The 24177-nt window shown below is 38.1% G+C and overlaps 3 protein-coding genes across 5 annotated transcripts; all 3 read left to right on the forward strand.

Annotated features, from left to right (window-relative positions):
• The first annotated feature begins 4129 nt into the window (after window positions 1-4129).
• LOC113695669 (glycerol-3-phosphate 2-O-acyltransferase 6-like) lies at window positions 4130-7422 on the forward strand. Its single transcript, XM_027214803.2, has 2 exons — window positions 4130-4952; window positions 6363-7422. Exons 1-2 carry the CDS (start codon window positions 4335-4337, stop codon window positions 7245-7247), a joined length of 1503 nt encoding a protein of 500 aa, XP_027070604.2. The 5' UTR covers window positions 4130-4334; the 3' UTR covers window positions 7248-7422.
• Window positions 7423-12104: 4682 nt separating this feature from the next.
• LOC113692220 (protein NRT1/ PTR FAMILY 5.5-like) lies at window positions 12105-16539 on the forward strand. Of its 3 annotated transcripts, none has more exons than XM_027210590.2 (4): window positions 12105-13752; window positions 14467-14993; window positions 15519-15729; window positions 15890-16539. In XM_027210590.2, exons 1-4 carry the CDS (start codon window positions 13492-13494, stop codon window positions 16034-16036), a joined length of 1146 nt encoding a protein of 381 aa, XP_027066391.1. In that variant the 5' UTR covers window positions 12105-13491; the 3' UTR covers window positions 16037-16539. The 3 variants fall into 3 exon arrangements, with proteins under 3 accessions (XP_027066391.1, XP_027066390.1, XP_027066389.1); XM_027210589.2 differs by having other exon boundaries at window positions 12105-13262; window positions 13538-13752; window positions 15519-16539; XM_027210588.2 differs by having other exon boundaries at window positions 15519-16539.
• Window positions 16540-16991: 452 nt separating this feature from the next.
• Window positions 16992-21451, forward strand: LOC113695670 (tRNA (cytidine(32)/guanosine(34)-2'-O)-methyltransferase). The gene is made up of 10 exons (XM_027214804.2): window positions 16992-17234; window positions 17357-17450; window positions 17552-17601; window positions 18163-18212; window positions 18878-18986; window positions 19408-19468; window positions 19566-19618; window positions 19826-19982; window positions 20394-20501; window positions 20924-21451. Exons 1-10 carry the CDS (start codon window positions 17208-17210, stop codon window positions 21169-21171), a joined length of 957 nt encoding a protein of 318 aa, XP_027070605.2. The 5' UTR covers window positions 16992-17207; the 3' UTR covers window positions 21172-21451.
• The last annotated feature ends 2726 nt before the right edge of the window (window positions 21452-24177 follow it).

Genomic DNA, 24177 nt, shown 5'->3' on the forward strand with positions numbered 1-24177 from the left:
ACTTTATATCCTTCAACTTTTAGTTGAGCGTCGATTTGCTTTATCTCACGACAGCATGGAGAGTTTGATGAAATTTAATTAATTAATTTTTTGTATTTTCCCATCGAACTTCGATGACGTCGAGAGAGATGGTCCAATCTGGTTGCTACTGTAGTAAATGTCCACCTATAATATTAATTAAGTTTTTACAACTCCCGTCCAACTTCGTAGGACGTTTACCCAAAAAAAAAAAAAAAAAAAACCACCCACACACACACACGGAGCTAAAGAAGAACTAGAAAAGGTACCTTTTTGTTTGAGGATGTGGGTGGTGCATTGACAAATGAGAGGGGTAACTGGGTAAGATTAGAAAACAAAGAATCCACAACATATTATTGTTTCTTTCTTGGACTGGAATAGCAAATTACAAAATTAAAATGTTGGTATAAAAGATATTTCTTGAATCTTCATTCCCTGTTTGGGATGCCAAAAGATTTCGATTTTCAGTGATAATAGAAGAAAACCCGAGGAAACGCAAAAGTCGCAGCCAATTTTGGAAGCATTATCGAAATTGTGAGTAAAAATCCAAAACAGGGTGTGCTAATCAACTCGAGTCTAGGGATGGCAATGAAGACGGGGGCGGGGGGAATTTTTCCCTGTTTAGAAACGGGGCGGGACAGAGTACACTCGTTTTAAAAAAATAAAGATATATGTATCATAATTATATATAATATTTAATTTAATTAGTTATAAATTTATAATAATGATATTATTGGTTATATGTATCATTTAATGTATATTCGTATAGCTAATATAATTGATACATGTTTATTAATATTAGTATAGCTAATATTACATGTTTATTAATAAAAATTATTAATTATTTATATTAAATTTATTAATACATTTATATTAAATTTCTAATTACACTTAATACAATAAAATTTTTCTAAAAAAATATAATAATAATAATTTAGTGATTATATTTGTATCAAAAGTGAAAATTTGATTATTTTAGTTATATTTGTTATATCGTATTAGATTGTATTCAAATAATATTTATTTAATTAATTTTATAAGTTTTAATTGTGAAATTATAATAAATAATAATTTAGTGATGTGTTGATATTTTATTACTTGATTATTTACTAAAATTTAATTATAATAAAATTATATAACAAAATTTTTAATTCTCACGGATGCTCCCGCGGAGAAAGTGAGGCAGCGAAAGTGAGGCGGAGCGGGGCGGGGTGGAGAGAATTAATAGGCAACGGGCCTGGGGAGGGGTCCCCGCCCCATTGCCACCCGTAGACTCGACGCCATAGGAGTTAAGCAAGCCCGGAGGTTGGGCAATTAGGACAAAAGGCAACCCCAGGGAAGAGTCGGTGATTGATATATTTTTTTTCTCTCGTTTAAGCCGGTGGTTGAAGTTAAAAATTCTCTATGGCGTTATCCCAAAATAGATAAAAGCAGAAGAGACCAAAAATAATTACACCAACACTGCCAGTAAGTAATCATAGCCAAAATAGTCCATACGAGGGGGGAGGGCCTGATGCTACGCAGTAGTAGTACTACGTCGTGGTGGTGCTTTTAACTCTTTTATTGAATGCAGCAGCGGTAGCGTCAGAGATTTTCCCCCTCTACGGGTACCGGTTAAGAGTTGCATGTGATGCATTGTGTGTCCGTCCTCGACTTTGAGTGCTGATTTTAGTATTTACTATTTACTGTTCTGTCGGCATCGAGCGGACATTTTATAGTTGTATGGACCTTAGTACCACAAAGCTACGTAACAGTGCACAATTGAAGGGTTAGGCCCTATTTGATAACATAAAAAAGTGTTGAATTTGAATTTTTTCAGACATTCAGATGTTTTGAGTGTTTGATAAATAAAAATCCATTTGCTGAACTTGTTAAGTAGTGTTGAACTTGTTTGTATTTTTTTTAGTACAAGAATCCTAACTGAATGTTTAATTCTGATAAGAATTATTTCAACTACCTTATCTTATCTACCAAATTTATCCTTATTTATTAATTATGTTCAAAATTCTTATATAATTAAACAACCTAATATTATCTATCTAATGATTTTCTTTTTCTCTTTTCTCCCTTTTGAATGACTTTCATTTTTTCTCCATATTCCTCATATAATATAATTCATCTTTTATATTAATTCGATTTAAAAATAAATATTGTCATTTTCATACATAACATTTTTAGCTAATTAAATCATAGGTTATATTTCTTTTTTGGATGAAAATATATAAATGCAAAATTGTCAAATTTAACTTATTAAGCATTCAGTTATAAATATTTATCAAATAGTATAAATAGGTTTAGCACTAAAATTCAGACATTCATATATTTATGTTCACTGCATAAAATTCAACAAAATAATTATTTCAGTATTCAGGAATTCAGATTCAGTTTTATCAAACGAAACCTTACTCTCATTGAGGATAGCTTTCTTACCATTCAAAGGATGGCTTTCTTTTTTCTTTTTTCGATTCGCTCTTTGAAAAGTTTGTGAGGACAGATAATTAAGCCTCTTGCTATTAACACAATTATTGTTTGCCTTATAACTACCTAAGCTGCCTCTATGGGTTTACTTTGCATCTTTGCTCGCAAATAACTAATAACTAGAAGGGTTAATTACATTTACCTCACCTGAGTTTTGATCAAATTATAAAATTTACTCAGTGATTTGTGTATATTACAATCAAACCCATTGAATGACAAGACTTTTATCATATACCCTCTTTAAATTAATTGCCGTTAGAAATAACGCATGTATCAGCGAAATACATGCATAAAAGCCCCCAAAATACCTATTTGGAAATTGAGTTCATTACATTTGCCTCGCTTAAGGTTTGTGTGCATTATATTTATCTCTCCTGAAGTTTGTCCAAATGACAAGATCAACTTCATAGTTTGTCCAAATTAGTCCAATACTTTAATTAAAGCAACTCCTATCAAATCAACATTTTCACTAATCAAGATAGAGCATTAATGACTGATCTCTTTCCCAGTTATTCTTTTGTCTCCTTATAGAATACAATTAATGTAACCAAAACTCTAATCATATGACAGCACACACAATAGTCTTTTGCAAATTTGTGTAGTTTCTTTAACCACCATGGTTACATTTTTTTTTTTTACATAAAAAACATTTTCCATGTCAATGTGCAAATAATCAAACTCTATTTTTCAACTGGTTAAAGAATAATCAAACTCTATTTTTTTTCACTGTTTTCTTCTAATATGGGTCTCATTTTTTCTCGGATCATGTTAAGGAAATTTCATATAAATAATTGGTTATCCAAAGGTTGAATTATATTACGGGTCAAATTATACAGTCCTTTTTTTTACAATTTAGATAATTTTTAAGGAAGATAACTGTAATTTTATTGCAAAGGGTTGCTTTGTTAAACTTGAGATTCTCGGTGACATGTTTTTTATGCGAATTCAATGCCATCTATAATATTACGCCAAGTGTCATGTTATTATTTACACCTGTATTAAACCAAACTAAGTTGAATTATTAGAAAATTAAATGATAAATAATAACAAGACATTTGGTGCAATACTGTAGATGATATTGAATTGGTATAGAAAACATGTCACCGAGGATCCAAGTGACTTTGTCGTTTCGTATTTTAGTTAATTGGGTTTGGACATCATCGCTCATAAAAGGATAACTATAATTTAGTTAAACTATAAGGTTCGTTCTATAACTTGATCAAACCTCGAGAAGAAGAAAAGACCTTTTAGCCAAGTTGAGGGGAATGGGGAGTCACGGCGGCTGAAATTATAATGGCGCGGCGAAGACGGCAGCTAAAAACTATAAAGTAGGCTAATTGATTGTTAACGTTGGCGTTGGGTTTGGACTTTCCAACCACCCCGACCCGTCTTCACAACCGCCCTAATTTAAGCTTAGGAAATCAATCCCCCTTCCCTCCGTCTCTATGGTATCTATACTTGTATTTTTCTCAAATTCTCAATAACAAATACTACCATTATTCTGACCAATGTAATAATTCTTCCTCCCTCCACTCCTGGCTTGCCTTCTCAGCCACACAAAATTTTGGTGGTAAAGACCACTCCGCAAATACTTAACGTGTAGACTAGTAGCAGCTATGCTTCATATTCGTGTCCCTCCCCACTTTCTCCTTTCTTTTTAAACCCCCCCGGTCTCCCTCCTCTTCACCTCCTCCCACGGCATCTATTTGTACATAGCGATAGAAAAAAACAGCAAGAAACTTGGAACACATATATGTAGTACAACTACTAAGATCCCACTCCATCCATCTCATCGTAATTACACTGTCATATACATATCCTCTCCCACGCTCTGATCAATGGGTGCTCATCCGCACTTTGAACCAATCTCGAAATGTAGCTCGGAGGGACGGTCGAATCAGACCGTGGCAGCAGACCTAGATGGCACCCTTTTGGTATCCACAAGTGCTTTTCCCTACTACATGCTTGTTGCTTTGGAAGCCGGCAGCCTTCCAAGGGCATTACTCCTCCTGGCCTCTGTTCCCTTTGTGTACTTCACGTACATTTTCCTATCCGAATCTATAGCCATCCATACTTGGGCATACATCGCCCTTGCTGGACTCAAACTGCGGGATATCGAACTCGTTTCGAAGTCCGTATTGCCCAAGTTTTATGCGGAAGATGTTCACCCCGAGACCTGGAGGGTGTTCAATGCTTTTGGAAGGAGATACATTATAACCGCAACTCCCAGAATCATGGTGGAACCTTTTGCCAAGAATTTCCTTGGGGCCGACAAGGTTCTGGGGACAGAGCTGCAAGTGTCAAAATCTGGACGTGCTACGGGATTCTTGAAGAAGCCTGGTGTCCTTGTCGGCGAACGCAAGAAAGCAGCACTCATTCAAGAGTTTGGTACTGACGTGCCTGATTTAGGTCTAGGAGATCGAGAGACAGACCATGATTTCATGCCCATATGCAAGGTAAACTTCAACTTCTTTTTTCTTTTTTTTTTCCCGATACTTTGATTGTTTTTTTTTTAATATATATACACATACATAATTCCCTCCTCATGAGCGTCCATGCCTTTGCTTATCGATTCACTTTTTCTGTAGCTGAAGGCAACAGTTTTATACGGGGTTGGTTTCTACTGTTATTTGTTCCTATATCATGATTAACTGCAATATCTATTTCGTATGGATCAGTTTTTTTTTTTTCCTTGTCTCGTTTGCCATTGTAATTTTTTTTAAAAATTTTTATTGTCCTTGTAGTTAGCATTCTCGTCTCATATTACTTGAAAATCCTAGAGTTTCTTCTATAAAATCCTGAAAATTTGTAAAAGCGTGAAATTTGTATTTCAAGGAGAAGGTGAACACACACCCGAGACTCTGCACGGTACACATCCACCCACCATGCATCTTTTGGAAAAGTAGTAAACCTATACTCCCGTAAAGCTATGGTTGCAGTAAAGATGATCAACCTCTTTAATTTTAAGAATTCCTACATTTGTGTCTATTACGTACTCATGCATGCCATCATCTTTAATTGTTTTTGTAGATGAACTCAAATATTAAATACTAATGGGAGATGCACGCGCCTTATGAGTATGCAAATTCAGTTAAAAAAATTAAGTTTTTTTATTCAAACAAATGAAAGTTTATTAGAATTTTTTTTGTTGTAAAAACAAAAAAAAAAGAAGTTATTGAAAATAGTGGAAGTTATGGAGTTTAGAAGTTATCGATCTTTAGTATATTTTTATTTTTTATGAGAGTAAAATAAAGAAATAAAAAAATATTTTAACACCAAAATCATGCCTCATACTTTATATATACTAGTGGGTGAGGCATATGAGTGTGCATATTTTAGGAAAAATATAAATAACGAAGGCATCAAGCAATTGTATTGACATGGGAAGAGGACAGCGTGGCTCTAAGTTTTTAATTGTAACTATTATTGCAACCATTTTTAATTGTACCTATTACTGCGACCATTTAAAAAAAAAAAAAAAGGACATGGGCCCTTCATTTTCTCAATAAATAGCACGTTCCAGGAAGGTCCAATCTGGCAAGAGTCAATGCTATTCATTGCTTGGACGCTACTAAGTACCAGAGTAGATATGATATCCGCTTCTGATTAGAATGTTACAGCTGCCGGCGCTGTACTCTCGTAACAAACTCCCCTGTCTTATCTCAAATAAAATTCATGAAAAAATAAAACTTGGAAGAATAATAAATGCAATATTTGGTGATAGGCAGTTCTTCTTCTTCATCTTTTTTTTTGGCTCTTGGGTGACAGGCAGTTTTCCATGCAGATACTGACATATATGCATAAAGATTTTTCTTTTTTTTTTGGGGGGTTTTGCATGAAGAATTACATCTGTACTGATCGTGCAGGAAGGTTACATGGTACCAGGAGCAAAATGCGAACCCCTGCCAAGAAATAAGCTGCTAAGCCCAGTCATTTTTCACGAAGGTCGTCTGGTACAAAGGCCTACACCTCTTGTGGCCCTGTTGACCTTCTTGTGGATGCCGATTGGGATTGTCCTCTCCATCCTTCGCGTTTACCTCAACATTCCCCTGCCCGAAAGAATTGTTCGGTACAACTACATGATTCTGGGAATCAAACTCGTTGTGAAGGGCAACCCACCCCCACCTCCGAAGGAAGGCAATAGCGGGGTCCTATTCGTCTGCAACCACCGCACGATCCTGGACCCCGTTGTTACGGCGGTGGCACTGAGAAGGAAGATCAGTTGCGTGACATACAGCATAAGTAAATTCTCAGAACTCATTTCACCGATCAAAGCCGTGGCATTATCTCGAGAACGAGAAAAGGATGCAGAGAACATCAAGCGTTTGCTTCAAGAAGGTGACTTGGTTATCTGCCCCGAGGGGACTACGTGCAGGGAGCCATTTCTGTTGAGATTTAGCGCACTCTTTGCCGAGCTGACAGACAGAATTGTCCCCGTCGCCATTAACACGAAACAGTCCGTATTTTATGGGACAACTGTGCGTGGGCACAAGTTTTTGGATCCGTACTTCGTTTTCATGAATCCCAGGCCCACCTACGAGATCGCCTTCTTGAATCAACTGCCCCCGGAACTGACTCGCCGAGGTGGTGGAAAATCTGCTATTGAAGTTGCCAACTACATCCAAAGGGTGCTCGCCGGCACGCTAGGCTTCGAGTGCACTAGCTTGACCAGGAAAGACAAGTATGCCATGATGGCCGGAACAGATGGCCGTGTTGAAAACAAGAAGGACAATTCCCATGAAATGAAATGAGCAGTCCTGAGTCCTCCATTTGTTTCCCCAAGTAGTATAATGTTTTCGAACCTTTTTCGTCGTATTCAAGCAAAAGAGGGGAAAAGAAAAACGAGAACAAAATAATTGTTGATCGTTATGATTAAGATCTTCATATGGTATAACGCACCACGTATATGCTATCTGGATTACATTACATGCATAAAGTCTACGTCCCAGTCTTGCTTAGCATGCAGTGCCTTAGACTTCTTCATATCCTTTTTGTCATATTATATTGGATTAAAAACAAAAATATTCCCCGTGATATATCTAATACACAGAAAAATCCCCTATAATTTCAAAACATACAAAACGATATCTCATGCTTGAACTAAATTATAAACTAATAGAATTCGTTAAATTTAACGGAAATGACGGTCTCGACTGTTAAACTTTGTCGAATTTCGTTAAGTTTATCGGATTCCGTTAAAATTAACGAATTTTATTAATTTACAATTTAACTCAAAACATAAAGTGACGTTTTGTATGTTTTAAAACTACGGGGGACTTTTCTGTATATTAGATATACCAGTATCACAAAGGGATTTTTTTAATTTTTAACCCTATTATGTTAAGAAAAAGGGGGAAGAAAATTATTTCTTTTCATCAAGCTGCAGCAAGCAAGTCATTTTCAATAATGTTTTTAACTGCTTCAACTGTGCCCCAAAAGGGGGGAAAAAAAAAAACTTCCAGCGTACAAATTAAATGATATATTATTATGGCCATTTGACAGTTGTATGGTGCGTGAATCACATGGAAGCAATTAATAACGGAGGAAGTCTCATGGTCATTGGTCCTAGGGCTGTCAACGGGCCGGGTCCGGACCGGAATTCATTATTTCGGACCCGAATTACTATGTCGGATCCGGATCCGGATCCGACCCGTTTATCCGACGGGTCTTTTATTCTATGTTCCGGATCCGGATCCGGATCCGGGTCTACCCGAACAAATTTACCAAAATTTATAATTTCTAATAAAAATGAGAAAAAAATATATTTGTAAACTAATTTCTAACTAATGCAAAGAAAAAACCAAATAAGAAAAGAAATCAAATTAACTTTATTAAAATACATCACCCTAATCAAATTATATTGATAAATATATATTTTTTAAATTATTAATTCATTTATATCCGAATCTGGGTCTAATACGGGTCGGAATACTATATTCCGTATCCGGCCCGTTTTTTGTTTGACAAAACGGATCCAGATCCGGGAAACGGAATTAAATCCCTACCCATACCCACAATAATTTCATGGATCCGGGTCTAGACCCGACCCGTTGACAGGCCTAATTGGTCCTTTTTACAATACAATTTACGCCATAAAGCTTCTCGGGTAGAGTTAGACTGGGGATGTAATCTCAAGTCAATGCTTTTCCGTGGCAAGCGTGCTTCGAGTGATTTAGAAATCGTGATTTGAGGGCTTTTTTTTTTTTTTTTTTTACGGAGTGGGTATCCGAGCCTTTGACCCGACTAATCCCACTCCGACCTGAGAGAGGAGACCCCATTCCACTCCGAGCACGGTAGCAAGAGGGCTTGAGTCCTGATTACCCAGATAAATCTACCATACTCTAAAGAGGGGGAGCTGATCGCTCGAGTTAACCCTTGGAGGCGATTTGAGGGCATTCATTGATTGCCATCTTAGGATCTCCTGTAACTTATTCGAGAAATAATTGAAAAAAAAAAAAGAAAGAGAATTGTTGAGGTTTCTTCTTTACCAAATGCAAATCGAGTTATTTGCAAGGGAAATTTGCCAAATTGGTCCCTAACATTTACCAAAAACACTTTTTTAGTCCTTAACATAAAAAATCAGCCAAAATGATCCTTCACATTTAAATTATGAGCCAATTTGGTCCTATTGCTCGTTTTTGCTCATTTCTCCGCCTAAAAATAGCACCCCCCCTCACGTGGTCATATTTTTAGGGGCAAAACCGGAAAACACATTTCATTGAATATGACCGTCTTCATCGGTCTTCAGCTATGCCGGCAAGGCTGAGGCTGTTTATATTTCCGTTGAATGCCAACCCACCGCCGTCCGTGAGTAGTTTTGAGTCGGATGATTCCAAGGCTGAGAGGCAGTGGTTTGTTGATGCGTTGAATGCTGCGCAGATTAATCAGAATTTGGAGGGCTCTTCTCCGCAGTCTGTGGCGGTTTCTGGGGTGGAGGAGCCGGCGAGGAGTCCTGATTTTTTGTTTGGTTTGGAAAAGGGTCATCCCACGCCGGCGAAGTTGCAGGATCCTCCGCCAGTGGCCCCTACGGTTATGGTTCGGCAGGTGATAGGCGAGCCCGTGGTTCCTCCGGCGGCGGAGATTCAACGGCAGATGCATGAGTTGCAGAAGATGCAAATTTCAGGCCATGATCAAGATATGTACAGGAGGAAAGTCGATGAGTTTTACCAGCAAAAACCTCCACCCCAGGCTCCTCAGGCGGAGCAGGTTGCGCCGGTGACAACTCCGGCGACGTATTGGCAGGAAAGACAAGGGCCTTTTCCAGCTGGGGTTGGAGTTGGAGTTGGAGTTGGGGTTGGGGGAACCGAGCCTCCTCCTATGTACCTAATTCAAACTCCGGCGGTGATTAAATGAAGGAAAGATGGCTTCTTTTGACCGGTAATGAAATGTGTTTTCCAGTTTTGCCCCTAAAAATATGACCACGTGAGGGGGAGTGCTATTTTTAGCCGGAGAAATGAGCAAAAACGAGCAATAGGACCAAATTAGCTCATAATTTAAATGTGAAGGATCATTTTGGCTGATTTTTTATGTTAAGGACTAAAAAAGTGTTTTTGGTAAATGTTATGGACCAATTTAGCAAATTTCCCTATTTGCAAATATAGATTTGAGGGTATATTCATCTTTATAGTCAAAGATTAAGATTCCGGCAACTAGAAAATTAGAGAGAGGGAGAGGGTTTCTTGTTCAGCCATGTGCATCTGAATCTTATTATCGAATGATCATTTTCTATATTTAAAACAAAAGAAACTCAATGCTCGTTGAAAAAGGATATTTTACAAGCAATATCATTTTGTTTCATAACCTAAAGAGGGAAACTTTTTTTTTTTTTTTTAAAAAACAAACAAGAACACATTTTTTGACAATTAATACTGCGTTTTGACTTGGGAGAGACGCTATTCTTACCTGATTATAGCAACTGATGACAATTCTCAATGTCTGAACCACATTAGCGGCGTGCTAATTGTGGGTTACAAAAAATTAAAGATTTGTAGAGTTCCGGGCCTTCTAGCCCAGCGTCGGGATAAAGACTCCCCATCAGACGACAGCTGTACTGGTTGTATTTGTCAGTCGTCCTACGCTAACCAACGGAAGTCTCCCTTAAAGGTTTGTTTGGATACACATATTATTCCAAATAATATTTTACTTACATCATAAACACATTTTTCAACCCACCTTTTTATATTTCCAATCAACTTTTTATCTCACATATATCACATCATAAAAAGTGCTACAGTAATTATTTCAAATGATACTTTATCCAAACAAACCCGCTAGCCACGTGCAAAATTGTAACGGCTGTTGTGCTTTTTTAGGTTTTTGTTTTTTTCTTTTACGATGCAGGTGAAAAATTTCATATCCAGAACTTGTTACTTGCAGTCTCCCATCATCTCGTATCATGTAATTCATCCCTTCTTAGTTAGTCTATTGTGCTTCTTATTTTGTTTCCCAGTTCCTTTTTTTTTTTTTTTAATTTAGGTTATGAATAATGTTAATCCATCCAGTTAAAAATTCTATTTTTGCTTAAAATGGTAACCGCAATGGTGATCTGTTTTTTGTCTCTATTTTTGGATTTAAGAAGAATATGAGTCGATCCATCTCTCGATCGATAGAGAGAATCTAGACGTAGGGCAAATTGTACTTTAAATCTGAATTCGATTTATTCCAAGGACTAAAATGGGTCCGCAAAATCACACCTTACCGGATGAATGAAGCATCGCCTTCCTTTACAACTTGCATTTCCTGTCGAAGCCGTTAATTTCAAATGCGAAGACACTCGTCTCTGGGGACAAAATCTTTGGAATGTATAGTGGGCCTATTGGCATCCAAATGACCAAAGAACATACGCTGACGAATGCTGAGACTTGAGATGCTCAGGGCGTTTCGGTTTAACAACCACCTGCTGCTGAGTTGCTCTTTGGATTGAAGCCCAAATTATATCACTTCATAGCCCAATATTATCGATTCTATCATTTTGCTTGATTGTACCTTCAAAGCTTTACTTTCAAAGTTGCACCGTAGTTTTTTTTTTTTTTTTTTTTTAATTGGTAGACAAAAGTTTGGATAAATTCGACTTCGATTATACAGATTGTCTATTAAATCAGTGGCAGTGTGATTCTTCAAACACACAACCTTTTCCTGCTTTTTTTCTATAAAGTAGTTTTCAAGTGAGAAAGGAAAAGGCACAAAATTTTTTTTTATTTCTCAAAATAAAGGGACAGGAGGAAATACTCCCTAAACTTTAACTATCCTTTGGCAACCGAATTTTAGAATTCGGTTGATGTAAAAACACTTGCCGAACGAACGTCTTGGTGTGTTTATCACATCTTTACCACCAATTCTTAAGGTTAAGATGATCTTCGAATTATCATGCTAGCGAATTTTAGACTCCTGATTTAGGGATAATCTCAGATACATCCTTTAAAGGTTTCAAAAATTACACCGACCTCCTTAATTTTTGTATTTTTGGTAACAATTCAGTCCGATGACATTTAAAATAGTATTTTCACGTGTGAGATGGTATTTCTATTCCACAAAATAATGTAAAATAATCATACCTTGTCCAGGCGGCGAATATTAACATTTTGATTTATTGTCGGATAAACTAAATTGAAGCATGTTCTGCAACTCGCTCCTCCTACAGACTACACTGCTATTGTTATGGCAGACTCGATTGAAGCTTGTTTATTATTAGTATTATCTTACTTTATGAAAAAACAACAAACTATTGACCTACTCCTTTCCTGGTTCGAGTATCATTTCTTTCGGCCTCCTCTTCTTGTGTTTCAGCCAATAGACTTGTGATGTTTCCCTGATTGCTCAGAACTTCAGACAATCAAGATCCAAGTATTAAGCTCCTGCTTCCACCCTCTGACTCTTTTAAGTGGGGATGAAAAAACTCGAGTCCTGGAGCTGGGAAGTTTTGGTGCAATCAGAGTTCATAACGTCAACTCGCGAAATGGTCAACCGACAGAGTTGACGTACGTTACGGAATGAGACGAAAATCGGGTGATAGTGATACGGACCATCGCTTTCGCGAAACACCCCCATTTTAATTTAAGGAGGATTATCATTAGGTCCTGCGAACAAGGTTGACTTTGGCCATCGTAACTTGATTCTTAATCTTCGACTCAGCGAATAAACCTGTGTGCATAAATCTGGACTAGTTGACATTCGATGCTACATGTAGCTCGGCGGCTTCGCAACCGGGGCTTACCTCTACCTGATGCTTATTCGCAGCTGCTCAGAAACTGGATGCTAAATGCAAAGAGAATGTGCCCATAATTATTTTATGGAAATAGTCAATCCCCATCTTATTCTTATTGAGTTTTGACAAGTTGGTCACTGAGATTTCCGCTCGAATTACAGCTAAGTTTCTTATGCATTTCTTATTGAGTTTTTTTTTTTTTTCCATTTTTTTCCCTACCTTCTAGCTTCCAAGTCAATGGCCTTCCTTTTAGTTTATAGAAATCTTGTCCCAGAGTTGCAGAGTTGGACCTTGCTAAAGTTTCAAACTCAGAAAACACGTACATGGGGTTGTCTTTTAAGCAGGCTGGCACTATACTCGGTCAACTAACTAGATATTTATATACATCGCTGGAAGCCAATTTCTTGTTCTCACATTGCAGCTGCATCTTTCCCCCTCGTCCCTTTCTCTCTTTATCTGTAGATATATATTGCTTTTCATTTTCTACATTTGTTTTGCATTTATTTGCATTCCCCTGGGGCAACGAACAGCTAACCTGAAACGATGTTCACGAGAATCCAAAGTAATTATGCTTTTTCCTTTGACTATTAATCTGCTGATTTTGCTAATTTTTCATTTCGCTGCAAGATTCCTCTATTTCCTTAGTTCTTTGCTAAAAGAGTTTTCATTATTGTTTGGGAATGAGCATCCATAGAGCACCGGTTTTAGCCATTCCACCTCCCTTTTTTTCCTGTTTCTCTTTTCTAAATTGGGGATGCTATTTTCAGATTAAGAGACATTGTTATGTCTGAATGATGGTGTTAAATCCACTGATCAGAAGTGTTTTCAATCTTGTAGCTCTGGCATGGGCAGACATATTAATTGCGTACGCCATGTGGATGCTCATGATCTATTTAACAGATGTATGGAAGCTTGCTTTCACACACTCTGCTGGCATTATCAATGTATACATGGGTCTAACTGGCATTATGCCCCTATTTATGCAATTCATTGCCGATACAGTAATGGGGAACTATTGGATGCTCCTGTTTTCCTCTCTTGCGTATTGCACGGTATTTCCTCTTCCAGATTCTTCTTTATTTACCTTGACAGTATTCTGATCAGAAGCGTTGCAGATGTCTTCATTTGTGCTATTACTGTTGCTGTTGATTGAGCTATGTATTTGCATCTTTACTTGGATTATTATTGAAGATTAAACTGAAGCCTGAGTGAATACAATATTAAACTTTGCCGCATGCTAGGTTGATAAGAAACTAGAACCTACTCGAGGATGGCTTGAATGAATGCAGGTAAGACTTTTGATATTTTCGTGCTATCTAGCCACAAATTCAGGATAATCAGGTTGATAAGAAACTAGAAACTACTCGAAGATGGCTTGAATGGATTTTTAGTCTTAGTAGTCCGGGACAATCAGGATAAGCATGCTATTACATCAAGAGTTAATGGAAATAGCTTGTTGAAAACAATGTATCTCTTGACGACTTGTGAGCGTACCGGATCTTGAATTACTCCTACATCACACTGATTAAATACTAATTATATCAATTTGCAAAATTGGTGATTGCATCTTTAAACACTCCAAATCTTTTGCACTTTTTACCTTGCAAAACCCTTCGTCTTTACATTGTATATGTTCCCCCGCAAGCTATATATGATTCTGTTTCCATCTGACCTGTCACGAGTAAATAGTCTATTTTTCTTGTTAAGCAAGAAGAACACCGGACAAGAAAATAAAAGCCCCCTTCTAACACTTATTCTGTGAGCAGGGAATGGGCTTCTTGACAATGTCAACACCACCCGTACTTTCTAAGCTTACCGGAACATGTGGTTCCTATGAGCCTGAATGCATTGGTGACACTCAACATATACTCTTTTACGCTGCACTAGCTCTAATAGCTGTGGGAACAGCTGGACATGTAACTTCTTTAGCTAGTTTCCTTGGTGAACAATTAATGGATGCCATTGAGAATATCTCCACCAGATCAATCATCTCTGCTTATATTGGAAATATTGTAACATTTTTTGTCAGCGTGGTTGCAGTTCTTGGATTACCATATATAAAGCCATGGTCACTTCATTTTGGGATTCCAACCATATGTATCCTGGTTGCAACAATAATATTCCTTAGCGGATCTCGTACATATACATATGTTGGACCCCAAGGTAGCCATCTAACAATGGTGCTTAGGGTCCTTGTAGCTGCTGCATCCAAGTTATTCAGAAGACACCCAGCGGATAGATATGAGCTCCATGGAATGAGTGATTGTCCTCTCCCTCGCACACGTTTTCTCAGGTTTTGGCCTCTTGTCCTTGTCCATTTGTTAACTCTTCATGATAAAATATTTACTCTATACCATGATTGCATTAGCAAGTGCAAAAGGTATTAATGAAACCAAAAAAAAAAAAAGGAATAAGCACTTATCCTCATTCCTAATGTTGAGGTTACTACCAAAAAGAATAAGAAAAATGATGATATTTTTCACCTAAAAGTGAAGATTATTGATATCAGAGATCCTCAATAATGGCTGACTGATTTAGTTTCATATCTTTTTTGGTTTCTTTCATGTTTTCAAGCTTTTAGAAAGTAAAAAAGCCAGCAACCAAATTGATGGTTTAGTCGATTGTTCTTTAGCAAGTTGCCTGTTTTGATGTTACCACCATGTTTAAGTCAGTGCAGAAAACGGCATTTTGGCTGTGAAATCTGATCCAAAAAGTTTGTTTACTTTTGCCTTTTAAGAATGATAGCACATGGAAATTGCATTGTTAAGCTATCAATTTAGATAGCTTTTCCTCACATGCATGGCTTCCTGAGATGCAGGTGCCTAGACAAGGCTGCGCTTGTACTGCCGGATCAATCATTGGAACAACAACAAAATAATAGATGGAGGCTTTGCACCGTCACAGAAGTCGAAGCTACCAAACTCATAATAGACTTGATTCCGATGGCAATATCTTTTATTTTTCTGGGTTTGCTGTCTTCACTAGGGTATACCTACTTTATTGAGCAAGCAAAAAATATGAACCACAAGGTTGGAAGCCTTGCAATACCATTAACAATCTTTTTTTGGTTCTATATTCAAGCAAAAATGTATTTTCCAGCATTGTACTTCAGTGTTTCCGGGTTGTTTTGTGGATTTAATACTCGAACTGTGGCTCCCGTAATTGGAATTATGGTATCAATGGTACTAGGTGCACTATGCTGTGTTACTGCTGCAAAGGTCGAATCCCATAGGCTTCATGTGGTTAAAAGCCATGGTTTACCGGATAAGCCCGATGAGAGAATTCCTTTGTCCGTCTTCTGGTTACTTCCTCAATTTATCCTCCTTGGCGCTGTAGAGGGCATGTTTGAAATCAGTGCAGCTGCTTTCTTCGATCTTTATTTCACTCCCGCCTTGAACAGGTACATGCTCCTTTTTGGCTGTGTTGTGCATGGGCTTGGATGCATAGGCAGTATACTTTCGGTCTCCGCAGTGGGTAAGGTGAGTGAAAGGGGAGGAATGCCGAGTTGGTTCCAGGATACCCTCAATAAGAGTAGGCTCGATAATTACTACTGGTTTCTGTGCTGCCTCTGCGCCATAAACCTCGTCTTGTATGTGGTAATTAGGTTTTGGTATGCCTGTAGGAGTACAGATGCACAAGACCAAGATGATTCCGAGGATTCTAGTTGTTGCTGCTGCTGTTGTTAGATGATTGATTGTATGTACTGTACTATATTCGCTTGAAGACTTTTTTCGTTCTTGCTCTCTGTTCTCTCTGTTCTTGCTTCGTGCGTACAAAAAAAAAAAAAAGAGTAAATCTTATATACACTGATAATATATACATAATCATCGTTTGATTTATTAGATACGTGCAAAAGTTGAATTTTCAAATTCAAATTTTACATAATTATCATTCATTTAACGCTGATAATGTATATATTATTGTCAGCGTAGAAAAAATTAATTCAAAAAAAAAGTTAAATGGAATAGGACTTTTCTTTTCTTTTTTTTCCAATTTCTTTGCTTCCAGGCTCCAGCTCCTGAGCAGGTTTTTTTTTTTTAAAATAAGGTAAATGGAATAGGCGGCCCATTGGGTAATGAACTGGAGGCCAACAACAATTAAAAACGGGCCATTCAAATTACAATTCTGACGTTTTTTTTTTTTTTTTTGAAAGAATTACAATTCTGACGTTGTGCGGGTTAATTAGTGTGGATTGGTTTGAAATTTATGTATGCATGGAAATTATAACCAAGACCTCAAAAAGGAATTTTTTTTTATATAATATTAATTGGGAAAAAGCCCAATTAGAGGCAAGTCTGGTCCTCGCAGTCGCATCTGTACCGCCAACCAAAATCTCCTTAGGACGCCGGCCTCTGGGTCTCCCTAACCGCCGTTGTTTCGCCCCTCTCTGGCGTCCCCAACCAACCCCCTAGTCTGTCTTTTTCAGCCGAGGGAATCCACCTATCTACCAGTTTATTTCCACCGAACAAGCAGGAGTTTTCCCTTTTTCTTTCCTTTTTTCTGAGAAATGGGAAAGGCTTCAAGAGATAAACGGGTTTTGATCTCCTGACTTGCTAGATTTTGCTTCTCTTTTTTTTTTTTTTTTTGGTTGGCTACATTGAGCATGTAGCAGGATCGTCCCTTTCCCTATTTGATCTCTCACTCACTCACTGACAGGATATCTACTATCGGAAAGCGAAGGAGGAAGGATGGCGTGCTCGAAGTGCCTTCAAGCTCCTCCAGATTGATGAAGAATTCAACATTTTTGAAGGTTCTGCTGTTGCTGCTGCATCTTCAAGTTTAATGTCAGAGCAAGACTGCCTTTCTCATAATCATCAATTGCTGATAATTTTTTTTTTTAATTCCTTGTAGGAGTGAGGCGTGTGGTTGATTTATGTGCAGCTCCTGGTAGCTGGAGTCAGGTATTGGTTGCTTATTCATTGTTTCTAGAAAAGTAGATGATTAGGTCAGTTCCTGCATATAAATACACATAACACCACACTGTGGTTTTATCTATCTTCCGTTAAGTTAGATTTTTATACCTGCAAAAGGTTTGTTTCACTCAACCCTATGTAAATGTTTTTCGATCTTTATAGGATAACTAATTAAATGTGAATAAGAATCTGTAATCAGAGATATAATAGAACTCATTTCAGTAGTTAGTTGCATTTTGCTTCCCACAAGCAAATTATACTGAATGGTTGGAGTCAGTGTCACTTCTGGAGTACATAAGATTACTTCCTGTAATATCGGCTCTATTCTTTTAACCTTGTTGACATTGTTTTAACCTGGAAAGCTTTTGTTGCTTCTTGCTGGACCACGATTATACATGTTACATACCCTTAAATGAAATGAAGATAGGAGAAATTGACTACATGGGAGACAAATAGATCTCGAAGCAGAGTGTATTTTCACCTTAATCTTCAATTGATTGCTGATGCGCCATTCTCTTACGTTTCAGTTGTTTTCTATCTTCTGCACAGGTTTTGAGTCGCAAATTGTACCTCCCTGTCAAGCTGGATCCTAATGCAAAGTATGTGTGCTTGTTTAGTTCCCTCTAGTATAGCTGCCATGACCGCTGCCTGCCACAACTTCACTTTTGATGTTCTGTCTTAACATATTTTTCTGAGAATCATGTTGAAACCTGAATTTCTAGTTTGCTACCAACCAGCAATTTTCCTTCATTCATTCATGCTGCACATTGGTGTTGTTTTATTACAAACTTATCTCCCTTAACAAAGTTTTCCTTCATTTTCAAGTTTTTTTTATAAAAGACTTGAGTTTTCTAATGGCCCATAATCTTGGCAATCTATATCTTGATGCTTCTGAGCTATTTGAATATTATCTGTTGACTAATTTTTCAGACTTGCATACTTGGAAGGAAGGCAGCTGATGCAATTGGAAAGATCTTATCTGTTGTTTTTTGCATTATTGGCAGTATTGCATTGGGATCACATGGAATTTGAAAGACTGCATTATTTAGTTCAAGGAATATGAACAATTAAATTTGCAGATTATAGAGATAGAGAATGTTATGTGTAGGAGTAGAATCTAACCAAAGATTTGCTAGCTTCAAACTGCCTGTGGCATAAAGTATTTTACTTTTTGCTTCATTTTCTGTATGAGCTTTTGTTAGCATTTTCCCAGTTATGGTGCTTCCCTGCTGCATATTAACCATATTCAAGTTATAATTGGTAGGGATAGCGACCTTCCACTTATTGTGGCAATTGATTTGCAGCCTATGGCTCCAATCGAGGGTGTTATTCAAGTTCAGGGTGATATAACAAATGCAAGAACAGCTGAAGTGGTATAATTTTGTGCACTGGCTTCTTATGTTGTGTATGTTTGACCATTGATTGAAAATGATATCTGAACATGCCAAGAAAGTCCACATCTTGTCATTACAGATCTCCTCTTTGATCTCCTTCCGACAGTGTTAAGTTCAGAGTCTTCTCAAGTAAATACACCTGTGACCTGGATTAATATTCTAATCCTCTGTCCACCCCTTTCTGGTTGTGTTAACTTCACAGTTGTCTTAAATAAACGTGTTTTTATAATTTTAATTGAATAGAGAGTCAATTTTTTCTTGCTTGCTGTCATTGTCCATTCAAGGTAAGATGTGTTTATTCAGTCTCTTTGAATGCTAGCATCTGATCCTTTGTTATATTATTTATGAAGAGAGTTAAGGTAGGCAGGCATCACCAACAACATTTATTTTTTCCCTTTAGGTTATCAGACATTTTGATGGATGCAAAGCTGACCTGGTTGTCTGTGATGGTGCCCCTGATGGTGAGCATAAAAAAGCGATTTTAACTTGTGGGCTGCTGTCTTCTTTGCTATGTCGTGTATTGTCATATATCTAAGTGTTCTCTTTCATATGTTGCAGTTACTGGTCTTCACGACATGGATGAATTCGTTCAGTCTCAACTCATACTTGCAGTTAGTCTTGAATTGCTTTTCCAGACTATGGATCTTTACTTTTATCCTTACTGAAAAATTTTGAAACTTTGGTTTGTTGTATTACTATACTAACAATTAGTTGTTTTGACCATTATTTGTGGATATTTGCAGATGCTTTTCTCTTTTTCTTTTGTTTCTCACTTTGTGTTCACAGTGACAACAAGAGGTGTCAAAACTTGTTTGCAGGGTCTGACAATTGTAACCCACGTACTGAAGGAAGGTGGAAAGTTCATTGCCAAGATATTTCGGGGAAAGGACACAAGCCTGCTCTATTGTCAGTTAAAACTTTTTTTCACTGAAGTGACCTTTGCAAAACCAAAAAGTAGCCGGAACTCAAGTATAGGTAGATATTTAACTTTGTTCTCTTGTATTTCTTTGATATTCTGTATCAGCATGTACCACCATAGAGTTATGATCACTGTTGGCAAGAGCAGATAACTTTCAAATACATTGTGAAAATATCGTCACAAGCTTTATAGACAATATAAGCTGTAGCTTGATAACAGTTAGCCTTCCAATATATGTTCTCTGGCAAACATTCGTGCTGTCAACTTTTATGGTCCTTGTGATTTTTTGGGACCTTTCATTATGTGGGTTTTGTCATGTATCTTAAGATTTGGTGGTTTATCAGTTATTAAGTGTTGTCCAAGCAATCAATGGTTACAGGGAAGGTAGTATTTATGAGGTTAAATTCACAAGACAAAAGCTGTGTGAAGAAAAGAACTGAATTGTGCTTGTGTTTGGTTGAACGCAGAGGCATTTGCTGTTTGTGAGAATTACTCTCCTCCTGAAGGATTTAATGAGAAGGATCTGCATCGCCTCCTTGAAAGGGTTGGGAGTCCATCTGGTGCGGATGATCTAGGTAATCATGACTTGATTAACATAACCATTTTTGCTTACTATTCTGTCTGTGTACGTGTACTTGACCTGTTACAGAGCTCCTGTATCAAATCAATTGCTCAAAATGAAAAAAAAAGAAGTATATAATCAATTGGCTTGGCCATTTGTGTGCACTTGGGCATTTGTGGATCTGTGTGTGTGGGAGCGAATATTTTCGTCTTGTTCTTTTCCATATGTTGCTGCTAGTTTTGTTACTCTAAATGTAGTTGGGGTGCTTTTAACTGAAAGCGGGCTGAAGGACGTTATTCCTTGTGGCAAACTCTCTATTGTTTCAGGAATAGTAGATGCCTCCTTAAACATCCCCTTGTCTCGGCCCTAGATGGAAATACTGGTTGCAAATGCGATTTTGTGGGTATTACATTATTAATGCATGTTGCTTTACAGATTGCAGCAGTGGATGGTTGGAAGGTCCAAACAAGGTGTACATCCCGTTTCTGGCATGTGGAGACCTAAACGGGTACGATTCAGATCGTTCTTATCCACTTCCCAAAGTTGCAGATGGAAAGTATCAGAGTTTGGATCCTGTACAACCTCCCATAGCACCACCATACAAGAGAGCGCTTGACATGAAGAAAGCTATAAGTCAGGGAATTCGAGATATGGAGAAACTCAACGTGATGCATGACTGTTAAACTCAAACTTGTTTAACAAGTAGGTTATAGGAATTTACGGAATTCTTGTGTAAGCTCAATTTTTTTGCGCCCCCCCCCCCTCCCAAAAAAAAAGTGCTGTTTTGATCTGGAGATGTGTCTACTGCAGCGAGATAATTGAAGACTTCTGTTGGAAACTATACGTATTCCTGCTTCAGAGTCTAAACAAAAATCAGTAAGATGCGCATCGGTTTGAGATTGTTTATCGAGGTATTGGCAAGTATGGTGGTAGTGGGTAAATGGTGAAAAGTGGGTTTGTTTAGTTCTTCTCCCTTTTTAATTTTAACTGGCTGCGGATGATTGATTTGATTATTTCTTTTTCTTCTGCTGGGTCGGGACTCAGAAGGTTGATTCGATTTTCCAGTTTAACTTTTCAATAGCTAAAACGTAAGATTAATAAATTTAATACTCAATTTTTAACCGGACCAGGCATGAACACGAGACAATATTGGGCTAGATTTGTCATCGTCAGTGAGCTGCTGCATTTCCCAGAATCGCAGCCTTGACCTTTACTGAAGGCATCCTACAACTAAAGAGTAACGAGGATTCACGTAGCGAAGATTAACCGACGTACCAGCCGTGGGATAGGCAATCGAGTGATTCCTTTTCCTTTTGGGATGAATAGATATATATACATGGAGGATGATGTGTCTGGGCAACTGGACTAAATTATTGCTGAATATGAGACAGCTTAGGGGACTCCGGAGGAGTGTTTGCTCTCCCCACCGGATGCAAATATTCATCAAAGCTGCCTAGATACAAATTAGATGCTCGGTGCCACTTAATCAGCGTCAGCTCATTAGGTGTCACTCTTTCATTCGATGCAAGTGTTCAATTAATTTAAGTTGAAATTAAATACTGCGTGATAATTTAAATTAATTAGATACTTAATATAATTTTACGAGCGGCACTGAGTTACCACTAAGAAAATGGAGGATCTCAATTGGCCTAGATATGGGGTTTATCCGTACATTTAAGGTGAAAGATGAACAAATAAGCATTAAAATCTGGGAAGAGGTTTCATCAAAGACGAAGAATTTATAAGACCAAAGCAGAGGAAAGTTCGCCTAATGACAACAATCATGGTTTTCAGTAAATGCACGTATGTATCTGACAAATATATCTCCTACCTCCTACCTCTAGGCTCTAGGCTCGTTACCTGTGGCCTGTGCGCAAACGAACCATCATCTGAGCCATTTCTAGCTGGAAAATCTGTTTACAACAAGAACACTGGAACTGGCACCAGTCGATGTGAGGATGATCTTTCTATCTATGTCCTGGTTTTTCTATACATTAACCCTTTCCAGGTGGTAACTGGTAAAACGGGCAGCTTCCCTACTCATACAAACAAATCAGTTTCATCCACAATACTAGAGCGCGCGCAATTAAAGCAGACAAAAGTATTAGCAAGAGCTTGCAACTGAATTGGATCTTTGCAAGGAGGATGATGAATTCAAGAACTCAATGCATTCCTCAATAGCTTCAGCCCGCTGAGAATCATCAAGTGTCTCTGCATAGGACCGTGATCTTGCTAAAGTTAAACTAGCCGCCGAAGACACTTTGCACGAACACTTCTTCCGGCAGGAGATGAAACGAAGAGCCTGGGCAACGTTGGCTCCAACGCGCTTTGCAAATCTCGCGGCTGAGAATCCTGATGACGAAGAGCTTTCGGGAACTCTGAAACTGGTCCAGGTCCCCTGAGTAGCAGCATGGACTCTCTCCTTGCTCCCCCCGCTAACTTTAATACTGCCGTATCCAGAGCGTTCTTTGTTAGAGTACTGCTTCCTGATTACCGGTTGCTTATCGTTGACATCGGGGCTGAAACCAACTCTCTTATTCATGTTCCCGATTGACATGGATCACTCGACGAGGGGAGAGAGAGAGAGAGAGAGAGACAGAAAGAGCAGGAAGACAGAGAAAAGGCAGTTGCTGATTATTTATTGAGGAGACGGAAAAAAGAAAAGGTAAGCAAGACCAAGAGAAAGAGATGGTTCTGGGACTTCCGTTTTACACTTTTTCCCCTTTGGTCACACCATACTACTCTTATGCTAGCAATACATCAGGCGTTGGGGGAAATGATCTTTTCCTACCAACGCCATGCCCACATGCTCGCCTTGGTTCAACCAAATTGACCGTGGTGACCAAGAAGGCTTTCAGTTCAAGCAGATCCTGTAATAATTTTCTTCTGCTCCTCCTCTTCAGTCTTCACCAGTCATATAAGCAAATCACCAATCCTGTGGTGCCCAAAATCCAACCTTGGGACGTATTATGTACTCTGTAACGGATGCAGAAGCAGAAAAAGCCACAACATAAAGCGAAGTAGGAATGTCTGCCGTTCACATTTTCAGCTGTCATGGTACGAGGCAAATACAGTATGAATTAACCTGAAAGAACGTACGGGACAGTGGGACCCTGGCTTAGAGAGTTTTAAAATGAGACCAGAACCAGAACCAGAACCAGACACATACATACTACTACTGCTGTACCAAAATTCAGCGATTGTTTTCAGTCAAAAGAAGTGGTAGGCCCATCTGGAGGTGGTAAGTGATACCGTGGTGAAAAAACAAAGAAAGGGAACAAGACATTAATTGAGACCCAAATGCATAAGAGGAGGGGGAACATAAAAGAGACCAAAACAGATACTCTTCTTATCTGCTTTTGCTTTCTCTAGTTTTCTTTAGAGAGGTGCTCGTACGTCTTTTATTCGCTAGCCTTGACCATCTTTTAATTTCATTCAGGAATCTTAATTTTTGTTATTTGCGTCTGTGCGAGAGAATCTGCTTTGAATTTGAGTGGAGGCCCTGGAGGGATATGGCGTGGGGGCTGGATCTCTTCCCTATCCCTTTACTTTTATGTACCAAGTTTTTTTTTTTTTTTTGCCACATCTGTAAAAGTTACTGCTCATTATGTACAGTTTGACAAAATGAAACTTGAGGGTATGAAATTCAAATTGCCGCTGCTATCTTGTGGGAGCTGGCAACTTCTTTT

This window comes from Coffea arabica, chromosome 6c (assembly GCF_036785885.1).
Source record: "Coffea arabica cultivar ET-39 chromosome 6c, Coffea Arabica ET-39 HiFi, whole genome shotgun sequence".
NCBI classification, from domain to species: domain Eukaryota; kingdom Viridiplantae; phylum Streptophyta; class Magnoliopsida; order Gentianales; family Rubiaceae; genus Coffea; species Coffea arabica.

What these genes read in the sequence shown, in the direction of transcription:
- LOC113695670 (XM_027214804.2), top strand. Translation starts at nt 17,208, where the DNA reads ATGGGAAAGGCTTCAAGAGATAAACGG. An exon ending in AGGCTTCAAGAGATAAACGG is followed by an intron (nt 17,235 to 17,356) that starts GTTTTGATCTCC and finishes ACTCACTGACAG; the next exon opens with GATATCTACTATCGGAAAGC. An exon ending in AAGCTGGATCCTAATGCAAA is followed by an intron (nt 18,213 to 18,877) that starts GTATGTGTGCTT and finishes TATAATTGGTAG; the next exon opens with GGATAGCGACCTTCCACTTA.
- LOC113695669 (XM_027214803.2), top strand. Translation starts at nt 4,335, where the DNA reads ATGGGTGCTCATCCGCACTTTGAACCAATCTCGAAATGTAGCTCGGAG. An exon ending in ATTTCATGCCCATATGCAAG is followed by an intron (nt 4,953 to 6,362) that starts GTAAACTTCAAC and finishes CTGATCGTGCAG; the next exon opens with GAAGGTTACATGGTACCAGG.
- LOC113692220 (XM_027210588.2), top strand. Translation starts at nt 13,492, where the DNA reads ATGATGGTGTTAAATCCACTGATCAGAAGTGTTTTCAATCTTGTAGCT. An exon ending in CCTCTCTTGCGTATTGCACG is followed by an intron (nt 13,753 to 14,466) that starts GTATTTCCTCTT and finishes TTCTGTGAGCAG; the next exon opens with GGAATGGGCTTCTTGACAAT. An exon ending in CCTCGCACACGTTTTCTCAG is followed by an intron (nt 14,994 to 15,518) that starts GTTTTGGCCTCT and finishes CCTGAGATGCAG; the next exon opens with GTGCCTAGACAAGGCTGCGC.